Consider the following 23488-nt stretch of genomic DNA (forward strand, 5'->3'; position numbering starts at 1 on the left):
GCAAGAAGCCCCTTTGTCCCATTGGTTTCCTTTCCTTGCAGGACAAGAAGATCTCATGATCTTCAGCGCAAACCTTCAGCATGTAGTGATGATGAGAAGGCAGCTGCAGCAACTCAGCACCAGGCTCGGCCAACTGGAAGCCATGTTGGTAGAAAATTAATAAGATTTGTTGTTGTTGTTTATGAATTTATTTATTTTATTGTCATTTGTTTACCAAATTTAGTGCAAAAACATAAAGCTCTGTGTTTGTTTTTCAAGAAGAGAAAGATAGGCTGCTCTTGAGTTTTCTTTGGGCACAGTGGGGTGAAAAGGTCTCTGGGTCCAGCCCAGCTGCAGAAACATCTCTCTTGGGAGATGCACTCAGGGCCAAGACAGGACAGTTGTGCATGAGTCCATTTTCACAATTTGATTCAACCTTAAATCAAATCACAAAAATTGGAATCAGTTGTCAAGCTGGCCGGCCATGGCTAGCCAGTTCGACAAATCAAAAATCCAGAGGGGAGTCTCACGATTCGCCTATGGGGAACTCAGATCACCCCATTGTCCAGCATGGGTGGGTCCTAGGGACACTAAAGTCCGTTGGGTGGTATGGAATGATGAGTGTTACCCACCACACAACCCACAAAGGAAGCAAAGCAGGACTGGAACTCAGGTCCCGCGGGCTCATAAAAGACTCCCTTTCCTGCTTCCTACACGACATCAGTTCCTCACTTGCACATACAGGAATCTGTCAGATGCAGCTTTGAATTTGCAAAACAGCTCAATGTATCAAGTGAGTCCAAACCCATTGCAGACAAAGCCTTTCCTCCATCCAATGCACCACGGAGAATAACAGAGGGAATCCAGACATTTCCTGATCTCCTATGCAAACAAACCCACAAACAAAAGTCGGGGGGGGGGGGGGGAGAGCATGATTTCAACCTGTTTCTGATTTTCACAAGGGCATGGGACCTTTAATTTCCAAAGCTGTTTCTCAATAGCTTTACTAAGCTCACAGAACGTTTGCTTGCAAGCTGATGGACTACACAAGTTTCTTCACGAACTGTGACTGCCTTAAGCACAGCCAGGTTTTCTTCTCAGGACCAGATAGGCAATAATGCCATGTCCGAAAAATTTAAAGAAGGACCCCTCTAATCTAAGGTTGCAGTATGGGCACTGGAAGGGGAAACCTCTCTTTCTGTCTGTGCAGCTTGGAATCCAATTGCCTCTAAGACATGGGTGGGAGCACTGGAAATACTACCGGTCGGTAGGAGCACCTTGAAGCAGCTCCAATCTTGCTCTCCATCGTCTCTGACCCATCCCTCTCCTTTGGGGATCCAGTTTGGGTTTTAAGGGGTCCTTCTGGCCTCTTCCGGCTTAAGACCTGCGGAGGTTGGCCTGCAACTCCCATCATCCCTGACTATTGGCTTATGTGTCTGGGGATGCTGGGAGTTGTAGTCCAAACCCAACAAGAAGGCTTCAGTTGTGCAGCAGCCGACAATGCTGAGCCCGATGGACCTTCTCTGCCTGCCTTCCAAACTGCACCCACATGGTGCTCTGGACCACACGAGGAGAGGAAGGACAGAGAAATGGATGATCCTGAGCATCTCCATCCCATTCCAGAATGAAGGGTCTGTCTGGGCAGAATCCCATGCCTGAATCCTTCCCTGTGCACAAATCCCGTTCTGATGGTCCCATCTCAAAAAACAGGGCATGCGGGGGGTGGGGGGAGACATAATAGAGCACGAAAAAATGTCCAGAAAAAAGCATCCCAAGAGATCCAGGAGGAGCTGCAGCACCTTCCCAATGAGGAAAGGCTAAAGATCCCTTTCTCTTTTTTGAACCGAAAAGACAACAAAGGGGGAGCATAGGAACAGAGGAAGCTGCCATATACTGAGTCAGACCACTGGTCCATCTAGCTCAGTATTGTCTTCACAGACTGGCAGCGGCTTCTCCCAGGTTGCCGGCAATACAGCAAGAATGGGGGAAACTGTATCCACTCTCACAGCAGTGGCTCTTAAGCTGATTAGAAACGGGTTCTCGGGCAGACAGCAGGTCTTGAGGGTTTAACACGTGGCAGGGCTCCGCAGACCTGGGTCCCCAGATGTGGCTGGACTACAAGCCCCATCACCCCCCGCCGCAACGTCCAAGGCCCAGCATGAGTGGCGCATCGGGGTGAGCCAGGGGGTGTCTTTGTCCGGCCAGCTCAGGAGGTTCCTCCTTTCCCCTCAACCCCAAAGCCCAACTCCCAGCAGCAGCCTCCGCAAAGGTCGAAACCCTTGACCTCCCTCCTGGACCTCCCTTTCCCCTGGAGGCCGGCATGCGGAGGAGGAGGTAGGGGGCAGCCCCTTTGCGACCCATCGGGGAATTCGCAGCCGCTGCAAAGGGAAGGAGACGGATTTCTCCCCTTCCTCCAGCTTCTCTCCCGGTCCTCAGAAGCAGCCTGGAGGAGCCAGGGATCTTTCCTGCTTGGGGCAGAAAAGGTGCTGCCCGCCCATGAAAAAACGCATCTGGCTGTTTGCAACACACACACACACTTTCCCCACTGATTTCTCCGCCTCCCCACCCTCCGACTCTGTCCCTGCTCCTTCCTCGTCTGCCTGCAGGGCTGGGAGGTCGCGCCCCGCTGCAGCACCCACACTGGCGCCCCGCTGACCCTATTCCTATTAACAGTCCCCACCCAGCCCCTAAAGGGCAGATCTCCCCCCAGAGAGGAGGCCAGGCTTTGCGGGAGGGGTGTGTGACTCTGTGTGTGTGTGTGCGCGTGCGCGGCCTTGATGGCTCAGCCAATGAGCGAGAGGAGCTGGGGATGCTGCTGGGTCCGGGAGGCGGGGTGGATTTGGGGGCGGGGACGAGAAGGCAGCATGGCCGGAGGAGGAGGAGGAGGAGGAAGGCCGGAGGGTCCAATCCTGCGCATTGGGAGGCGGAGCTGAGAGGAGGAAGAGGCAGCGGAGGGGAGGAGCGAAGAAAGAAGAGTGAGAGCGAGATCGCCGGCCCCACGAGGCGCGCGGCTGCCAAGCCTGCCTGGGCGGATTCAGAGCCGCCGTTTCCCCGACCTTCTTCCGTGGCGGCTTCGAGCCGGAGTGGCGGGGCAGGAGGCTGCCGGCGCTGCTGCTGCTGGAAGGATTTGCGCGTGTTTCTCCGCAGAGGCGGATCAGGCTGGTGGCTGGACTCCTCGGCTAAAGCAGGTGAGCAGCAGCAAGAGGCGGCCGCACAGCATTCTGGGGGCGGGGGTCTCCCGCTCTCCCTCGCCTCTCTCCTCTGCAAGGGGAAATGTCCCCGCAGGAGGGTTGTGAGGGCTGCAGCCGGCAGCGGGGGGAGGAAGGGGCTCCAGGGGGTTGGCAGGAGAAGCTCTTGCTTCCCACCCCAGATTGACTTGGCTTCCCCCCGGACCCTATCCGGTGAGGAGGGAGGGCAGGCGATGGGGGGGTGGTTTTCAGAGGGAGCAAGCCAGACTCTGGGGCCAGCCATCACCTTCTGCTTCTCCTCTCTTGCAGACCTCCCTCAAGGCCACGATCCAGAGGCCTCGTCCCTCCAGCCTCCTCGCCCCATCTTCGTGTGGTCCTCCTCCTCGGCCTCCACCGAATATCTCCGCCTCTCCGCCACCCGCTCCCTCTCCCCCTCCTGCCTCTCCGCCACCTGCTCCTTCTCCCCCTCCTGCCTCTCCCTGAATCCCTCCGCTTCCCCTCCTCGAGGTATTCACGATGTGGAAGAGAACCTGGCGAACCTGATGGCACTGCAGAACAAGCAGGTGGAGGACCGTAAGTCTCCTTCGCGCAGCACCCGGGGGCCTCTTCCCGTTCCGTCCCGATGGCCCTTTTGCAGCTCTGAGGGCCCAGACGACAGCGACGACAGGGAGAGACTCTAGAGCAGGCCTGCTCAACATTGCCCCCCCCAGCTGTTTTAGGACTACAACTCCCATAATCCCCAGCTACAGTGGTCAGGGATTATGGGAGCTGTGGGCCAACGTCTGCGGGAGAGCCAAATTTGACCAGCCCTGCTGTGGAGGCTCAGAAGGGGAGCCGAGGCAGGGAGCAAGCTCGGGAAGGAGATGCCTGATTACAACTCCAGGGGGTCTGGGTTCGAATCCCCATTTGGCCATGACCCTCGAGGGGAGACTGGTCAGTCCCTCGTCCCACAGCCTGACCAACCTCTCAGGGGGGTTGTGAGGATCTGAAAAAAGGTGACCCCCACCCTGAACTCCTTTGACCAAAAGCAAACTGTGAATGTGGCAAGGGATGATGGGAGTTGTAGTACAACAAAATGGAAGGTCAACTTTCCCCACCTCTGGCTCACAGTCTACAGTGCGGCGAGGGAGGGGGAGCGGAGGAAGAGGAAGGGTGGGAGAGGAAGGAAGAGGTGGAGATGGGAGTTGGGTGCCCATCTCCCGCCGAGGCATTAAGGATCATCTATTCCTCCACAGAATGGAAGGATTTTGAGGCAGGACTGGGAGGAAAGGAGGGGGAAGGGTCCAATTCCGGCTGGGTGGCAGCTCCAGGCCTAAGGGGCAGCGAGGGAGAAGGGGAGGAGTCCTCGTGGAGAGCAAGAGACCTGCTTCGGGGGGGTTGCCGGGTTGGGGGTGCCAGTCCAGAGGCAGAGGGCAGAGCCATGGGGGGTTGTAGGTTCGAGGCCAGAATGAGGAGTCTGTGCCGGGTGTGGACAGTGGCAGGGTCCAGAAGGTCAAGGTCGCACCTGGTAGGGTGGCAAGAAGCCCCTTTGTCCCATTGGTTTCCCTTCCTTGCAGGACAAGAAGATCTCATGGTCTTCCGCGCCCACTTCCAGCATGTTGCAGTGATGAACAGACAGCTGCAGCAACTGAGCATGAGGCTCGGCCAACTGGAAGAGATGTTGGTAGTAAATTAATATGAGTTGTTGTTGTTTTTGAATTTATTTATTTTATTGTCATTTGTCTTCAAAATTTAGTGTAAAAAACATAAATGCTGTGTTTGTTTTTAAAGAAGCGACAGACGTGCTGCTCTTGAGTTTTCTTTGGGCCCAGTGGGGTGAAAAGGTCTCTGGGTCCAGCCCAGCTGTAGAAAAGTCTCTCATGGGTCACATTTTATCTCTGTGACTGATGTGGAGTCAGTGGCCAAGCCTGCCCATGACAACCCATTATTCAGGAGAGTGAACCCTCAAGCGAGAGCTCCAGAAAGAACTCTCCCAAGAGGGTGAACAGGGAGCAAAATGGCAGAAGAGAGGTTCAGCATAAATGAGTGCCAAATGATGCCTCCGAACGAGGGTTGCCAACTGTTCCGCACAGCGCGGGATGTCCCGACTTCCTGCGGGGGGGAAATGCTCATCCCGTTCGGGACTCAATTTCTCCCGCTTTTGGACATTATTTTATTTACCTTTTTTGTTTACTTTTCATGCTGCCTCTGGTGTGCGCATGTGCAGAGGTCTGAAATCAGCCCGATCTGACTCAATTGGGAGAAAGGTTGATCCGGGTAAGGGGCTCTTTTGACACCTTATCTTCGAGTCTCTTCCTCCTCCAGCACACCTGCCCCGAGCCCCACACTTCATATAGTTTGGGAGGCAGGTGGAGCTCTCGCCCCTGTCCCCGCTCCAACAACGCTGCAGCAGCCAGCCAGCACCTGGTGGTGGTGACCACCACCAGGTACGCACGCCCGGCGGCTGCCAACTGGACCAAGATAAGCCCTGCCCCTAGGTAGCCCGTAGCCCGCCCCCCCGTGTCCTGATTTCAGCCAATGCAACATTGGCAACCCTAATCAGAACACAGGGAGGTGCCTTCTACCGAGTCAGACCCTTGGTATATCTAGCTAAGTATTGTCTACTGACTGGCAGCCGCTTCTCCAAGGTTTCAGGCTCAGAGGAGTCTTTCCCAGCCTTACCTGGAGCTGCTGCCGAGGATCGAACCCGGGACCTTCTGCATGCAAAGTGGTCGCTCTGCCACTGAGCTATATGGCCCCATCCCCATTCATACTGGGGGCAGCGTCTCCCTTGTGCCCCAATGGATTCTGTGGGAGAGGAGAACTGGTCTTGTGGTAGAAAACGTAAAATGGTCTCTGGTTTGCATTTGAATGGGAGACTACATGTGTGAGTCCTGGAAGAGATTCCCCTCAGGGGTTGGAGTCGCTCTGAGAAGAGCAGAAGGTCCCAAGTTCCCTCACTGGCAGCATCTCCAAGACTGGGCTGAGAGAGACTCCTGCCTGCAACCTTGGAGAAGCTGCTGCCGGTAGGGATGTGCCTGAAGCACGGTTCGTAAAAGCACGGTTCGAGCACTTTTATGGAAATTAGAAAGGGAACTTGCAGGAAGCTGGAAGGTGAAATTCCCTGTCTAATTTCTGTAAAAGTGCTCGAACCGTGCTTCGAACTGCAGTTTGGGCACATCCCTGGTTGCCAGTCTATGTAGACAACAGTGAGCTACCAGGAATTCTCAGCATTGGGTCCCCAGATGTGATTGGACTTCAACTCCCATCATCCCCAACCAAAGGCCTCCGGGGCTGGGGATTATGGGAGCTGAAGTCCAAGAACATCTGGGGACCCAACGGTTGAGAATCCCTGAGCTAGACGGACCAATTGTCTGACTCGGTATAAAGCATCTTATTGGGAGAGGACGGAGCCGTAGCTTCTGCTCTGCAGGCAGGAGGGTCCCGGGTTCAATCCCTGGCAGCATCTCTAGGGAGGGCTGCCGGAAACCTCAAAAAGCCCCGACCAGTCAAGGTAGACAGGACTGAGCTAGATGGACGGGATGGTCCGACGCGAAATAAGGCAGCTCTGTATGTTCTGATGCATCATTTCGCGCTTATTTACGCTGAACTTCATCTGCCATTTTGCAGATAAGGCCGATTCCTTTCGTTCCGGAAGCTGGATTCCACTCCCTGCGTTAGATGTGAACAAAGACGATTCTCCCCCTCATGACCGTGACTTTGGCCCGACCCAGTTACGTGTCGGCAACGCGGAGTAGCACAACATCCTTGTGGGCGAGAAACTCCAGGAGACTTGCTCGGGAGACTGATATCAGCATAACCTATTAACTAGGAAGAGGATGCTAACGGAACTCGCTCAATGCCTGGCACGCCACCAGCCCTTTGAAGGCCCTCGCCCGATTGCTCAGTCATGCATGAATTCATTTCTGTTCATTCAATTATTTGCTCGTATCACAGATCACTGGCAGTGCTCAAGAGCAACCAGTTTTCACATTCGGCCAAGGGGAGAGGGGAATCAGACACTCCAAACCAACGCACGCTACATTGCAACACCCACACTCTCAAATTTTTTAAGATGGTCTACGCATGCAGGACTGTCTGTTAAAAAGGAGTGGTGATTCATTTCGGAGTTGACAGCTGGAGATCAAGGTTTGCTCTGGACCTTTGAGATGCTAAGAGGATTAATTCTTTAACCTCCAGAGGGAACCACTCACTATGAAGCAGTTGCTTGCATTTTCCAGGGCCTGGAGAACTCACCCCTCCCCCCAAAGAAAAAGAAAAAGAGAACTAGTGAGGATTCATTCCCTGCCGAAATGATTCGGCGGGCCGCACGAAATCGATTCGGCGCGTCCGTTCTGGATGTGTCAAATCGATTTGGCATGTCCTTAATGGACGCACCCAATCAATTCATGTGCATGCCTACCCCAAAGCAAGTAGTAGCCGCTGGGGAGGGAGGCTCAGGATTAAGACAGAAACTGACGCAAAGGGCTAAAAGCCTCCTTGACCCTTCCAGGAGGAGAGGTCTATTAGCAACTATTGACTTGCGTTTGAGGCAGCACACAAATATGTTAAATAAATAAATAAAATAGATAGATAGATAAATAAATAATTGGCCACCACTGTTAAATGGAGCCTCCATGTACAAGAGTAGCACTCATGACTGAAAATTTGAACTAGGGACCCCTGACGATTTTTATCCAGGACTATCCAGTCCAGATGAAGATGTTATCAATACAGTAGCTAGGTGCTGCTATATAATCTGTACACCCTGTTCAGATTCTTAGCAATATTATGTTTCGAATTACCTGTTTTATATTTTTGCTTTGATTAATTTGCCCTGTATATTGTTTTCTTTTATTATTATTATTACTTATCATTGTTGTTGTTTATTGTTCTTTATATGTAGTTTTGCTTTGTATTCTGGTCAATGACTGTAATAAAGATTGGATTGGATTGAACCAGGGACCCTAGTGGCCAGCTCTCTCTGGTATCCAGGCCACCAGCTCTAAGAGTAGATGTTCCTCGGCTTCATAGCGTGGTGAGATTTGAACCCACCCCTTCAGTGTTCATAGCTCAGACTCTGCGGTGTTACACTACACCAACCCTCTTTCTAAAGCCCGCTGAGCAAGGGAGACGCAATGTCTTGATTCTGTTCAGCTTCTAGCAGGCTTTGGGCACAAAATCTATATTCCTTTCCGATCCCTTTCTTTAGTTCTTGGTCTTCTCCACTCTCTGTCCTCTCCATATGGCGCCCCAGGGGAGACACAGAGCTGGGCTGGCTCTCAGACTCTCTCTTTATTCCAAAGGAGACCCCTTGACGTTCCCAGCAAATCGAGCAATTGGAGGATTATAAGCATTAGGTTTCTAAGACATCCCACGCTGGAGTAGCGGGGAGGAGAGAAAGTGAGAGTCCTCTCTTCCTTCTCATTTTGAAACAAAGGACATTTCAAAATCAGGAAATTTAAGAACCCAACTTAAGATGCATGACTGTCATGGTCCACTTAAAGTTTGTGAAAGTATTTGTTACACTAACAGAAAGCTGAGCTCGCCCTTTCAGCACCTCAGGAGAAGGGAGGGCAGGTAGGATCTCCCAACCAAACACGGCAGTGTTGGAAAATAGTGACCTTTCAGAGGCCTTCGGGGAAAACAGAGAGTTCTACATGCCTTTGTTCTTGGTTGCCGTTGGGTAAGCAAATGTAGGTCAGAACTTTTCCCCTCCCCAAACACAGTGTACAGCAGGACCTTTCTTGGCACCGAAAGCGTCGGAGTTGAGTAATACACCCAAGAGCAGTGGCTGCCCCACTGAGTCTGGAGGATTGGTCTGCCATTCAAACTGGGGCCTGTTTTTTAAAAATTTGTGATTCATTTCTACATCAAGCATCATTGGCAGGGTCAGGAAATCCACTTGCCTACTTGCCCCTGAGGAGTGAAAAATGATGCCTGACGAGAAAGAGAAGATCCCGACGAGTAATGTACCAACACAGCTCGAGGAACCATCTGATAAATCAAATTTTTGGCTGGTGAAGCGTGCCGACATTTTCTGACCCCCGATCTTTAGTGCCACAGGCTCCCAATGGCCTGATTTATTGGGGACCGTGCCCCTTTCTGGACCCTGGAGAACTGGGGGTTGGCCAACTTCAGATCTAGGCTCAGTCAGATATACACGTAGAATTAAGGAAGAGGGTGCATCTGGGCACACATTCAGCCAAGAAATTTGTTTGAAAGACCAGAATGGAGTCCATTCCTTCCCATATGTGGGGGGAGGGATGCCACTTCTCCCTGGAATGATGCTATACCTGGGGGTGGGGGGTGGGAATGGTAGCCACCCACCTGTCGGAAAAGGCTCTGGTGGCAGCAGTCGGATTTTCTTTTTCAACCAGATTTAGTACGAAGTTAGTACCATAATGGAGTCCACTATCACTGTGGGGAGACTATTCTTCTCTCCAAGAATGATGCCAAATCTGGGCTATTCTGGGGGAAATTGCATCTGCCCTTCTGTTGGAAAAGGTCTCATGATTCACTAGGGCCAGTTATAGGATTTTCTCCACCAGATTTCAATCCCTCCTTCTCCGCCCCCAACACTTTACATTAGAATATAAGAACAGCCCTGCTGGATCAGGCCCAAGAATGCCCATCTAGTCCAGCATCCTGTTTCACACAGTGGCCCACCAGATGCCTCTGAGAAGCCCACAGGCAAGAGATGAGATCATGCCCCCTCTCCTGGGAGTTATTCGCACTTGGCGTCAGGCTTTGGGAGAAACGTTGAGCAAAGCCACTTCGAAGTCCTTTCGCGGCATTGAGGGAAGCAGCCCCTCCCCTCTGCTTGCTCTCTCTCGGGTTTTCTTTTGAAACAAGAACCACATGGCATGCTCCGTGTTTTTCTTCTAGCCAATGGGAGGGGGGGGGGAGAGAGAGAGAAAGCTCCTGCAGAGATAGATCTGCATTTCTGAAGAGGGCATGCCTCTTATCATGCTAATGATTCAACTGGTATTGAGGCACAGGCAAGAGGGGAGGGCATGCCCTCTCTCCTGCTGCCATTCCCCACCCAACTAGCATTTTGAGGCATTGTGCCTCTGAGGCTGCCTTTATTATTATTATTGTTGTTGTTATTTCTTGTTTACACAGTCAGACAGGTGTGATTGACTGGTTTGTTTTATCCAGACATCGAGTCCTTCCCAAGGACCTGGGATGGCTGAATTTTATTGTCAATGGTTATAGATATCGTCACAGAATATAGGCTGTTCCCAGTAAAGCTGCTTTTTGTAACTGGCTGATGGTGATTTCTGTGGCCCCGATGGTGTTGAGGTGCTCTTCAAGGTCTTTTGGAACTGCACCCAGGGCGCCAATGAGCACTGGGATTATTTGGGTCTTTTTCTGCCACAGCCTTTCAATTTCAATTTGTAGATCTTTGTATTTGGTGATTTTTTCCTATTTCTTTTTCTTCTATTCTGCATTTTTTATTCTGCATTATTTCTTGTTTACACAGTCAGACAGGTATTATTGACTGGTTTGTTCTATCCAAACAAAGGAAGAGGGTGCCTTCTAATTCAACAACATTGACAATAAAATCCAGCCATCCCAGGTCCTTGGGAAGGACTCGATGTCTGGATAAAACAAACCAGTCAATAACACCTGTCTGACTGTGTAAATAAATAATAATAATTCGATTTCTATACCACCCTTCAAAAAGTGGCTCAGGGCGGTTTACACAGAGAAATAATAAATAAATAAGATGGCTCTCAGATAGTAGCCAGTGATAGACCTGTCCTCCATGACTTTACCTAAACCCTTCTTATCCTAGTTGGTGACTGTCACAATCTTGTGGCAGAGAATTCCAGAGGTTAATTTGGCAATCAGTTTCATGGGACGACCCCTGGTTCTAGTGTTATGTGACAGGGAGGAAAAACTTCTCTCTGTCAACTTTCTCCACACCATGCACAATTTTATAGCGCTCTGTCATGTCTGTCTGTGTGTCTATCTATGTGGTCGCGAAGAGTCGACACCGACTTGACGGCACTTAATCAATCAATCGATCAATCAAATCATGTCTCCCCTGATACACTTTCTCAGCTTGTAAAGAAGCAGACTGCCAAAGTGAAGGGGGCAGTTTTCAGCTGGCTGCATTTTTTAAAAACAGCTTGACATGCAAACGTCATTAGTCGATCATGATTCTTTCCACGCCGTATGAAGTTTAATCCCCTCATTTCGGCGGATCAGCACTGCATAAGTGAATGCAAATCCAGATTCTTTTTCTGAACCCACCGTAGGCAGTCCAGATTTCTTGGAAAGAGTGAATAAGGGCTGCTGTTTAGTTACAAATCTTGGGTATGAGCCACATTATGTGTGTCAGAGGGAAGCGGATGTTTTGCTTTCGGCGTCGCCTTCTAATCCCATTTCATTATTATTATTTTTTAAAAGATCAGGCCTTGTGTGCTACGTGGAAGAGGGAAAGGCGTCTAACAATGCCTGTGAGTACAGCGAGCAGATGGAGAACACACAGAGGGAACTGGCTGTTGCCCCGAGAAACGATAAGCAAATAATTCCCTGACCAAAGTAGCTCAGGCTCTTTGGCTCACGTGCAGGACGGGTGTGCACTTCAGGCCACAAACATGGAAAGGCGTCTCTCTCACAGACTTGGGAAATCCAAGCTGAATCCGTTTGATTTCTTAAAAAAAAAGGTTCTAGGCTGCATGGTGGAGGAGAAACGTTTTGTGTAGTTGGTGCTGACGGCATGGTTTGATTTTTTTTAATATTATTGTTTTAATTTCTTTCTATTTTTTAAGAGGGGTTTAGATAAGTTCATGGAGGACAGGTCTATCTGTGGCTACCAGTCTGGGGGCTATAGGCCAGCCTCAGAGGCAAGATGCCACTCAATACCAGTTGCAGGGGAGCAGCAGCAGGAGGCTTTACACACAGGGCTTCTGCCCCGAATCTCCGTCAGAAGAGAGTGCGTGCATTCACACACCAGGCAAACGTACCCCGAAGTCCCTTCGAGATCCTTGGACCCACTCTGAGCACAAACTGGGCTTTTGTGATGCGAATTCTAGCTTATCTCGAGGTATGTCTGGGTTTTTAAAATGCTGGTTTTTTAAGCTACTTTTTCTGACAACAGCTGGAACAAATGGGAGAGGCACCTCCGTAGAATCATTAGCATGATAAGAGGCATGCCCTCTTCAGAAATGCAGATCTATCTCTGCAGGAGCTTTCTCTCTCTCCCCGCCCCCCCACTCCCATTGGCTAGAAGGAAAACACGGAGCAAGCCATGTGGTTCTTGTTTCAAAAGAAAACCGAGAGCAGAGCGGAGGGGCTGCTTCCCTCAATGCCGCGAAAGGACTTCGAAGTGGCTTTGCTCAACGTTTCCCCCGAAGCCTGACGCCAAGCGCGAATAACTCCCAGGAGAGGGGGCATGATCTCATCTCTTGCCTGTGGGCTTCTCAGAGGCATCTGGTGGGCCACTGTGTGAAACAGGATGCTGGACTAGATGGGCCTCCTTGGGCCTGATCCAGCAGGGCTATACTTATTGCGTGCTTTTTTTTACTATGTAAACCCTAGAAATAGGAATTTTGGCACTATAGAAAGGTGAGTATAAAAAAAATACACCGGAGTGAGAGACCCAGACTGGGAAATGGACTGACTCTCTTCAGAATAACTGGTTCCGCACCAAAGTTGGCACCGAAGAGTTACTTTGCAACACGCTTATCATTGTGGGGGCTTCGTTGAATCCAGTTGGGTGGACAGAGCTAAAGCCAACAAAAAAGAAAGGAGAAAGCGGGAGGAGAGCTGGTCTTGTGGTAGCAAGCATGACTTGTCCCCTTTTCTAAGCAGGGTCTGCCCTGGTTTGAATTTGAATGGGAGACTACATGCGTGAGCACTATAAGATATTCCCCTTAGTGGATGGGGCCGCTCTGGGAAGAGCACCCATCTTCTTGCATGCAGAAGGTTCCAAGTTCCCTCCCCGGCAGCATCTCCAAGATAGGCCTGAGAGAGATTCCTGGCTGCAGCCTTGGAGAAGCCACTGCCAGTCTGTGTAGACCAGGCCTGCTCAACTTAGGCCCCCCAGCTGTTTTTGGACTACAACTCCCATAATTCTCAGCCACAGCAGCCAATAGCCAGGAATTATGGGAATTGTAGGCCAACATCTGCAGGAGGGCCGAAGCTGAGCAGGCCTGGTGTAGACAATCCTGAGCTAGATGGACCAAGGGTCTGACTCGGTATATGGCAGCTTCCTTGGTTCCTATGTGATTTGGTTGTCAGTGGTTTTGACCAACATTTTGCTGTCATCTATCTCTAAGAAACTGTTCAGAATAAGGACTCTCAACGATCCCATAATCTCCTTAGCAGTCTGCACGGCTGGCAAATTAAGAGAAACAAAAGGGTGAGCTCAGTGCTTGGAGTTTTGAATTTAAAACATAAAAATAAAAGGCAGCATGGAGCCTAGGAATCTGAACCTTGCAAGCGAGGACTGAGACCTTAATTTCCAAAGCTTCTGAATATGAATACGAGCTATGAATACAAGCTACAACCCTTTCAAACACACATTTGTTGATTTATTATGACATGTATACCCTGTTCGCCTTCCAAGGAGCCCAGAGTGGTGTCCATGGTTATGTTTCTCTTCACAACAAGGCGGCAAGAGAAATGACCGGCCCAGAGTTGCCCAGGGAAAGGAACTAACCTGGACGTGGTAGTAGAGACGCAGGGATGCATTACCTGCCTCTTTTTGGTCTTACGACACTGTTCCGTTTGGATCAGGGCTGCGGTAAAAGGGGACCTCATTGCCCTGGGCCAATTCAAGGGGTTTCCAAGTTTCCACTCTGCCCGGTGGGCTGGCTCCCCAGACCTGAATGTCACAGGCCTCAGGGGCAGCGTGGGAAAGGAGTCCTCGATTTCTGAGTCAACCCACAGAGGGTCAGCCTTTGCAAGGGACTGGCTGTGCTTACAAGGAATTAATTACATCTTTCGGAGAGAAGGCTCTGTCCCGTTTAGTCGGCATTTCCAAAAGGTGGCTGCGGGAAGCCACCATCCTGTCTTTTCTCCAGGATGTGAGTAACCCTGTCGCCACCTGAGTTAGTCTCCGATCCCCTGCTAAGCTAATTACACCCTTGACCCACTGATAATGAGCTGTTAAGCCATCTGGCCATTAAGTCTGGATCGTGCTCTTCCCAAAAATTACAACGCTGTGCTGCCAACAGAACAAGAGGGCCCTTTCTTAGGCAATGTAACCAAGTTAGCCTAATGGGTTGGGTAGGGTAGGGTAGGGTAGGGTAGGGTAGGGTAGGGTACGGGCACGTTAGGGTGCTGTTGGTACAGTCACCCCCTGGTAAGTCAGTGACTGTGCACCCACCTTCCAGGTGACTCAAGTGCCCATATGCTGAGGGGGAATCAAGGCCGCATAGGGCCCCTGTGGATGCATCTAGGCAAGGTAGACCTTATGTTCAGATATAAGAGCTGGTCTTGTGGTAGCAAGCAGGAATTACTGTAACACAGCAAGAGAGGCTGAACTGTGCCTTTTACAACCAAGCTGGATGCTGGACTAGATCAGCCTTGGGACGGATCCTGATCTCCAAGACCAGGAGAGCTGCTCCTACGGTAGGGAGCATGAGCTACCCCCTTTGCTAAGCAGGGTCCACCCTGGTTTGCATCTGGATGGGCAACTACAGGTGAGCGCTATAAGATCCTCACTCCCCTTAGGGCAGCAGTTCCTAAGCTGGGTCTCTCCAGACGTTGCTGAACTACAACTCCCAGCATCCCCAGCCATAAGAAGTTGTAGCTGGGGATGCTGGGAGTTGTAGTTCAGCAACACCTGGAGGAATCCAGTTTGGGTACCGCTCTCTGAGGGGATGGGGTCGCCCTGGGAAGAGCACCTGCCTGCTTGCATGTAGAAGGTCCCAAGCTCCCACCCTGGCAGCATCTCCAAGACAGGGCTGAGAGAGACTCCTGCCTGCAGCCCTGGAGAAGCCGCTGCCAGTCTGGGTAGACAATGCTGAGCTAGGTGGACCAAGGGTCTGACTCGGTATACGGCAGCTCCTCTGTTCCTATGCTTCTAATAGCATAGCAAGGTTGCAGGCAGGAGTCTCTCCCAGCCCTGTCTTGGAGATGCCAGGGAACCTTCTGCATGCAAGCATGGTGATGCGCTTTCCAGAGCGGCTCCATCCCCAAAGGCGAATATCTCCCAGTGCTCACACATGCAGTCTCCCATTCAAATGCAAACCAGGGTGGACCCTGCTTAGCAAAGGGGACAACTCATGCTTGCTCCCACAAGACCAGCTCTCCCGGTCCTGTGGTGTAGGGCGTGAGAACTCATGGCAAGCAGGAGGGCACAGAGAAGGTTTGCACAACGTGAGAACAGCCCCCCTGGATCCGGCCCAAGGCCGATCTAGTCCAGCATCCAGCTTGGTTGGAAAAGTCACCGTTCAACCTCTCTTGTTGGGGGCCACGCCATTGGCCTGCAGTTGAAAGATGGGGACTTGTTGCTTTAGTCATACAGACTAGGCCATGAGCCGACTGGGGTGATCGGTGCCATCTTGCCATTCGTGGGACGAATGCTCTCTGTGATTTTTGACAAGTCCGGCACCCTTAGAGATGGAGAAACGGTGATTTCCTGGCAAGACTTTCCATCTGTTTGCATACTTTTATTGTCCTGCAGTGATTTCCTGGCAAGACTTTCTGTCTGTTCGCATACTTTTATTGTCCTGCAGCGGCCAAATGTGCAATGCGGTGTTTAAAAGCTTTAAAACAAGTAGCTATAAAATGTTATTGGGGTTGTCAGAGGCATGGAAATTCCTCCGAACTTCCATTCCTCTGGCAGCGGGGCAGGGCCTTCTCAGTCATGGCCCCTGGGGCTTCGGAATCCTCTCCCGGCTGGTATCTGCTCCTCAGCTCCCACCACAGCTTTTAGAGAACGAGTCAAGACGTGGCTCTTCACCCAGGCTTTTAAATGAGAGTAGTTTTTACTGCTGCTGCTCTGTCTTTTATGCATTATTGTTTTTATATAAGTTTTTAAATAGAGATTATGTTGATATTCATAGCTGCACTTTTTGTATTTTAATTGTTTATTGTTTTAACTATATCGTAAACCGCTTTGAGAGGATTTTAATGAAAAGCCGTATATAAATCAAACGATAAACAAATGAACCTTGGCAGGAAGGTCCTCCCAAACAGGTCTCCATGGAGAGTGCTCGTTGTTAGCCTGACTCTGACCCTTTCCTCTGTGAGAAATTTTAACCCTACTCATTTGGCGGTAAGGATAAAGAAGTAGTGATGAAACTCAGGAAGCTGTAATTATTTTCCATCTCTAGGGCGGTTCCCTGCTAACTTTTTAAGTTAGAGGCACCTTTTAAATGTGGTGATTCTCTTTATATAGCAGGGGGAGAGCAACTGGCCCTCTCCATCCCTAGCACAGCATCGCTCCAGTGGCTGTTGCTGGTGTCTGTCTTAAGTTTCTTTCTTTCTTTTTTTTAAGATTGTGAGCCCTTTGGGCACAGGGAGCCATTTCATTTATTTATTTATATCTCTGTAAACCGCTTTAGGACCTTGTGTTGAAAAGTGGTATATAAGCTAATAAAAGTGGTATTATATAAGCTACAATCTGAGCCAGCACAGTGTAGTGGTTAGAGTGCTGGACCAGGACTGGGGAGACCCGAGTTCAAATCCCCACTCAGCCATGAGACTTGCTGGGTGACTCTGGGCCCGTCACTTCTTTCTCAGCCTCACCTATTTCACAGGGTTGTTGTGAGGAGAAACTTAAGTATGTAGCACAATGGCACTGATGGTCAAAATGTGTGGGCCTGGCTTACGGACTCACACGTCCTCTTCTCACAAACCTTTTGAAAGTCACTCTACGTCTGGAGGCCGGACGGGTGATGCCCCCACCTTCTTGTATGGAGGCAAAGGTGAGGATCGGGTTTCTATGGGCACGCCCTTGGAAGCATGTAGGCTCTCATACTCAATTAGGAGTCCGGATTGAACAGGGTAGTGGGCTTCATAGAGAGTCCTTACCTACTCCATGCATGTGAAAAAATGATTCTCACATTTGCCTCAATGCACCAAGGTGGGGTGGGTGGGAGAGCCAGTGTGGCGAGATCAGGAGGTGGGGCCAGCCAATACAATCCCACTCCCCACGCATGGAGTGGACACATAGGAACAGAGGAAGCTGCCATATACTGAGTCAGACCACTACCGCTCTGGGAAGAGCAGAAGGTTGCAGGTTCCCTCCCTGGCATCATCTCCAAGATAGGGCTGAGAGAGATTCCTGCCTGCAACCTTGGAGAAGCCACTGCCAGTCTGTGAAGACAATGCTAAGCTAGATGGACCAAGGGTCTGACTCGGTATATGGAAGCTGCCTATGTTCCAGCTGTTGCTCAGTCATACATTGGTAGGGAAGAGTGCTGGTCTTGAGGCAGCAAGCATGAATTATCCCCTTTGCTAAGCAGGGTCCACCCTGGTTTGCATTTGAATGGGAGACTACATGTGAGCACTGTAAGAGATTACCTACATGCATTCAGAAGGTTCCAAGCTCCCTCCTTGCCATCTCCAAAATAGGGCTGAGAGAGACTCCTGCCTGCAACTTTGGAGCTGCTGCTGCCAGTTTGGGTTGACAATACTGAGCTAGATGGACCAAGGGTCTGACTCGGTATGTGGCAGCTCACTAGGTAAGGCAATCACTTTTTCTCCATCTCTAGGGGTGCAAAGGTAAAGTGTGCCATCAAGTCAGTTTTGACTCCTGGCACTCACAGAGCCCTGTGGTTCTCTTTGGTAGAATACAGGATAGTTTCCCCATTGCCATCTCCTACCCTGTATGAGATGATGCCTTTCAGCACCTTCCTATATCGCTGCTGCCCCATTTAGGTGTTTCCCATAGTCTGGGGAACATACCAGCGGGGATTCAAACCGGCAACCTTCTGCTTGGTAGTAGACCTTACCAAAAATCACAGCAAGCTTTCGTGCCCCCACCCATTGGCACTGACCACCCCAGTTGGCTCATGGCCTATTCATTCATTCATTCATTCATTCATTCATTCATTCATTCATTCATTCGATTTCTATACCTCCCTTCCAAAAATGGCTCAGGGTAGTTTACACAGAGAAATAATAAATAAATAAATCAGATGGCTCCCTGTCCCCGAAAAGGCTCACAATCTAAAAAAAACCCAAAAAACAACAAGATAGACGCCAGCAACATCACTGAAGGGGTGCTGTGCTGGGGTGGGGGGTGGATAGAGCCAGTTACTCCCCCCCTGCTAAATAAAGAGATAAAGATAAAGTGTGCCATCAAGTCAATTTCGACTCCTGGCACCCACAGAGCATGGCAGTTTTCTTTGGTACAATACAGGAAGGATTGACCATGGCCTCCTCCCGTGCAGGATGAGCCGATGCCTTTCAGCATCTTCCTACATAGCTGCCCGATACAGTACCAGCAGGGATTCGAACCGGCAACCTTCTGCTTGTTAGTCCAGCATTTCCCTGCCGTGCCACTTAAGGTGGCTAAATAAAAAGAGAACCACCATGTTAAAAAGGTGCCTCTTTCCCCAGTGAGCAGGGGTTAGGGTGAGCTTGGCTGGCTTGAAGAGGGGTCTAGATAAATTCATGGAGGACAGGTCTACCAATGGCTACTAGTCTGGTGGCTGCGGGCCACCTCCAGCCTCAGAGGCAGGATGCCTCCAAATACTAGTTGCAGGGGAGCAACGGCAGGGGTGGTTGGTGCCAATGCGGGGGGTGGGTGGGTGAAAGTTTGTTGTGACTAAGGCAACAAGTCCCGATCTTTCTCCAGCAACCCAATGGCGTGGCCCCAAACAAGAGAAGTTGAACTGCGACTTTTCCAACCAAGTTGGATGCTGGACTAGATAGACCTTGAGGGCAGGGCCACAGTGTGGGAGCTCACCAAGAAAGGTGGGACTCCATTGGCTCATATCGGCGCCCCATGGAAACGGATATTATTCCTGGGCTCCGAGAGACACATCCTCAAAGACAATGTAAAGGTGGTGGGTGGTGGGGTGGTGGTGGGAGAGGAGAGAAGCTAAAACGCCCCGTTTGGAGGAGAGCAAGGTGTAACAGTCTGGGCAGGGCCGGAGATGAATCAGGCCTCATCCCTTGAGGGTGTTGCCTCCCAGGGGCATAATTAAGAACCATATAAAAAGGGACCGACTGCACAGTGTTCTCCAACCTGCTCCGTCGAAGCCTGCGGACCGTGGAATTGACTGACTTGGGTGAGTTGCCGTTTTACCGTATACCTGAAGGACGGGAGAAGGCCGAGGTGTCTAGAAAGAGCTCCGTTTTCTAAAAGGACAGGATAAACTTGGGAGAAGAGATGGCGAGGGGTTAGGACGCCTTCCCTACAAGGAAGGACCCTTGATGGCTTTGGGAACCAAAGATGGGGAGGAGAGCTGGTCTTGTGGCCGAGAGCATGAATGGTCCCCTTGGCTAAGCAGGGTCTGCCCTGGTTTGTTTTTGAATGGGAAATGACATGTGTGAGCACAGGAAGAGATTCTTTAGGAGATGGGGCTGCTCTGGGAAGAGCACCTGCCTGCTTGCAAGCAGAAGGTTCCAAGTTCCCTCCCTGGCAGCATCTCCAAGATAGGACAGAGAGACTCCTGCCTGCAACCTTGGAGAAGCTGCTGCCAGTCTGGGTAGACACTACTGAGGCAGATGGACCAAGGGTCTGACTCGGTATATGGCAGCTTCCTATGTATGTATTATCTGACAGTTTTATAAAATTATAAACGATATGGGGAAAGGGGCATTTTTATTCCCTCTCTCAATATACTCAAAGTCAGGGTCACCCAGTGAAGATGACTGGTAGTAGATTCAGGACTGGCAGGAGGACTTTTTAATCTCCTAATATGTAACAAACTTTGGAATTCACTGCCACAAGATGTGGTGATGGCCACTAGATTTAGACAGGTTAGACAGTTTTGCAGAGGATGGAACAGTCGATGCCTCTTTGTTATGCTAAATGGGGAACCATCAGTAAGGCTTGACTTGGAGAGGGTATAAAAAAAACCCTGCTAACTGAGCAGAGAGGCACCTTTAAAAAGTGGTGAATCTCTTCTGTTTAGCAGGGGGAGAGCAACTGGCCCTCCCCATCCCCAGCACAGCATCCCTCCAGCGGCTGTTGCTATCTTATGTTTCTTTCTCAGATTGTGAGCCCTTTGGGGAGCCGTTTTATTTATTTATATTTATAACTGCTTTGGGAACTTTTGTTGAAAAGCAGTATAGAAATACCAGTCATCCTAGCAAGGGAAAAGAAACTGTCTCCGAGATTGTGGAATGCACTCCCTGCTGAGATACGATCCTCTCCCATCTCTGGCAATTTTCAAACCACACTTGAAAACCCATCTTTTTCGCCCAAGCTTTCTCAGCTTCCTAAATTTTTAGGGTTTTGATTTCTGGTTTATTTTTAAATTGTCAAATTGTCTTTAGTATATGTTTTTAACTAATTTTATGCTATTGTTAACCACCCAGAGATGAAAGTTTGGGGAGATGTACAAATTTGAAATAAATAAATAAATAAATAAATAAAATCCAACGCCAGCCCCAGGGACATTAATCCTGCACTAACCGCAGCCGTTTCTCTCACCAGTCCCAACAGAACCTCCTGGAAGATGTCTCACCTTCTTGACAGCATCTGCACCATCATTGGTGTCTTCTACAAGTATGCCCGGCGCCATGGGGACGGCTTCACCCTGAACCGGAAGGAGATGAAGAGGCTGATCCGGGAAGAGTTTGCCGAGGTCATCAAGGTGAGTGGGAGCTACACGAAGGGCCGCTGTCTAAGGGTGGGGCCGCAGAGCCAGAGGTTGTGTCAGCTTTCACGGGACGGGTGCCAGGAAAATGGGACCTGGTGGGCAAAACCAAGCCGATTTGTCCCCTTATTATTATTATTAAATTTATATCCTGCTCTTCCTCCAAGGAGCCCAGAGCGGTGTACTACATACTTGAGTTTCTCTTTCACAACAACCCTGTGAAGTAGGTGAGGCTGAGAGAGAAGTGACTGGCCCAGAGTCAGCCAGCAATTATCGTGGGTGAATGGGGATTTGAACTCGGGTCTCCCTGGTCCTAGTCCAGCACTCTAACACTATACTAAGCAGGGTCTGACCTGGTTGCATCTGAATGGGAGACTTGTTATCTGAACTTTAAGAGATTCCCCTCAGGGGATGAAGCCACTCTGGGAAGAGCATCTGAGGCTCCAAGTTCCCTCCCTGGCAGCATCTCCAAGATAGGGCTGAGAGAGAGATTCCTGCCTGCAATCTTGGAGAAGCCGCTACCAGTCTGGGTAGACAATACTGAGCTAGATGGACCAATGGTCTGACTCAGTATATGGCAGCTTCCTATGTCCCTATGTCTATGATTGTAGAGCAGCCACCTGGATCTCTGCTGGTGGCATGTGGAGATCTGGTTGATCTGGGCTGGGGATACATATTCATGGGTGGCTCCCACTTGTATGGCAGAAGCCCCACCTTTGGGGGATATACTAGACATGCCTTTTAAATGCTTTTCCTTCTCAAGGAGAGCTGGTCTTGTGGCAGCAAGCATGACTTGTCCCGTTAGCTAAGCAGGGCCTGCCCTGGTTGCATTTGAATGGGAGACTTGATGTGTGAGCACTGCAAGATCTTCCCCTCAGGGGATGGAGCCGCTCTGGGAAGAGGAGAAGGTTCCAAGTTCCCTCCCTGGCAGCATCTCCAAGATAGGGCTGAGAGAGATACCTGCCTGCAACCTTGGAGAAGCTGCTGCCAGTCTGTGAAGACAATACTGAGCTAGATGGATCAATGGTCTGACTCATAAGATGGAAAGAAAATAAGAGCGGAATTCTTTAAATATTATTCAGAATTATATAAAGGCAAAATAGCTGAAGATAAAAAAAAATTGAGCAGTTTCTCAGGACCAAAAAATATTCCAAAACTTACTAAGGAGCAAATAGAAATTATGAATGCTCCGATAACAGTTATGGAAGTAATAGAAGTAATAAATCAAGCCAAGCCCAATAAGGCCCCCGGGCCTGATGGACTGTCAGCTTTATACTATAAGTCATTTAAAGATCAAGTTTTACAACCTCTTCAATGGACTATGAATGATATTTTACAAAAAGGGACTATGCCAGATTCGTGGAAGTACGCAAATATTGTAGTAATCCCCAAACCAGACCAAGACTTAACGTTAGTTAAAAACTATAGACCAATTTCACTTTTAAATAATGATTATAAACTTTTTGCTGCTATTCTGGCAAGAAGAATGAAGGCTATACTGAGGCATTTTATTCATGAAGATCAAGCTGGATTTTTGCCAAAGAGACAATTGAGGGATAATGCCTAGCGGCATCTGGTGGGCCACTGTGGGAAACAGGATGCTGGACTAGATGGGCCTTCTTGGGCCTGATCCAATCCAGCAGGGCTGTTCTTAAATAAAAATGTTTTGGCCCACTGTACTGAAGGCAGCTACATAGGAATTCCTGTACGGAAACAGGAACACAGGAAGCTGCCTCAGACCCTTGGTCCATCCAGCTCAGGACTGTCTACACTGACTGGCAGCAGCTTGTCAGACAGGAGTCCCTCCCAGCCCTACCTGGAGATGCTGCCAGGGATTGAACCTGGGGCCTTCTGCATGCCAAGAAGATGCTCTGCCACTGGGTGGATACAAACAGAAATCCGATACCAAGTCTCATTCCCTTCCTCCCTGACTTTCCCCTCTTTCAGAACCCTTGTGACCCTAAGACGGTCGAGCTGACGTTCCAGCTGCTGGACATCAATGGGGACGGAATGGTGGACTTCAACGAATACCTGCTTCTCATCTTCAGAGTGGCCAAGGCTTGCTACTCTCACCTGCAGCCCAGAGAAAGCTGCCTTCAAGAGGGAGATGCCAGCAGAGATCCACGCAAAGGGGAACCACGGGGAGATGAACGGGCCCGCCGCCAGCTACGTGATAATGAAAGGGAAGGAGAGGATGTCCGTCAGGGAAGAGATTCCGACTGGAGGAGCCTCCGTCCAACTGATGCTACCACGAGAGGGGAGGAGAGGAGAGATTACGTACAGCGTGAACCTGTAGCCCGAGCAGATGACTGGAGCTGCCAAGTGGGCGATCGTGAACCGAGGGGCGATTGTAGGAGATTCCGTCAATCTCATGAGCCTCAGGATTGGGATGATGAGTACAGGGGCCAATCACGTGAGCGCAAACCTCAGGTTGATGTGGAGAGTCGTCATCTGGCCTGTGATTCTGAGGCCCGAAGGAATGACGCAGGCCGTCGTCAACGAAGAGAAACTGAAGCACGAGTCGAAGAGGACCGCCAGCGCCAGTCACGAGTCGAAGAGGACCGCCAGCGCCGTCCATCAAGTCTTGCATTGAGAGACAGT

The 23488-nt window shown here is 50.2% G+C and overlaps 1 protein-coding gene and 1 long non-coding RNA gene across 5 annotated transcripts in view; one reads left to right on the plus strand and one right to left on the minus strand.

The window, feature by feature from the left end:
- Positions 1-172: 172 nt before the first annotated feature.
- Positions 173-23488, minus strand: part of LOC128337527 (acyl-coenzyme A thioesterase THEM4-like) — a 46457-nt gene continuing 23141 nt past the window's right edge. For 2 of the 4 annotated variants that reach the window (XR_008312304.1, XM_053278624.1), the window contains 2 exons: positions 20756-20827; positions 173-4815 (listed from right to left, as the gene is read on the minus strand). Coding sequence is in view for 2 of the 4 variants with exons in the window: in XM_053278624.1 (XP_053134599.1) it covers positions 2107-3450 (1344 nt within the window). In the remaining 2 variants the exon portion in view is untranslated. Of the gene's footprint in view, positions 4816-20755; positions 20977-23488 lie in introns of those variants that run through there. The other 2 variants (XM_053278623.1, XR_008312303.1) reach the window with 2 other exon arrangements.
- Positions 4839-8109, plus strand: LOC128337532 (uncharacterized). The gene is made up of 2 exons (XR_008312305.1): positions 4839-5423; positions 6777-8109. It is a non-coding gene; the product is annotated as an uncharacterized LOC128337532 (long non-coding RNA).

The sequence above is a fragment of the Hemicordylus capensis genome, chromosome 14, assembly GCF_027244095.1.
Source record: "Hemicordylus capensis ecotype Gifberg chromosome 14, rHemCap1.1.pri, whole genome shotgun sequence".
NCBI lineage: Eukaryota > Metazoa > Chordata > Lepidosauria > Squamata > Cordylidae > Hemicordylus > Hemicordylus capensis.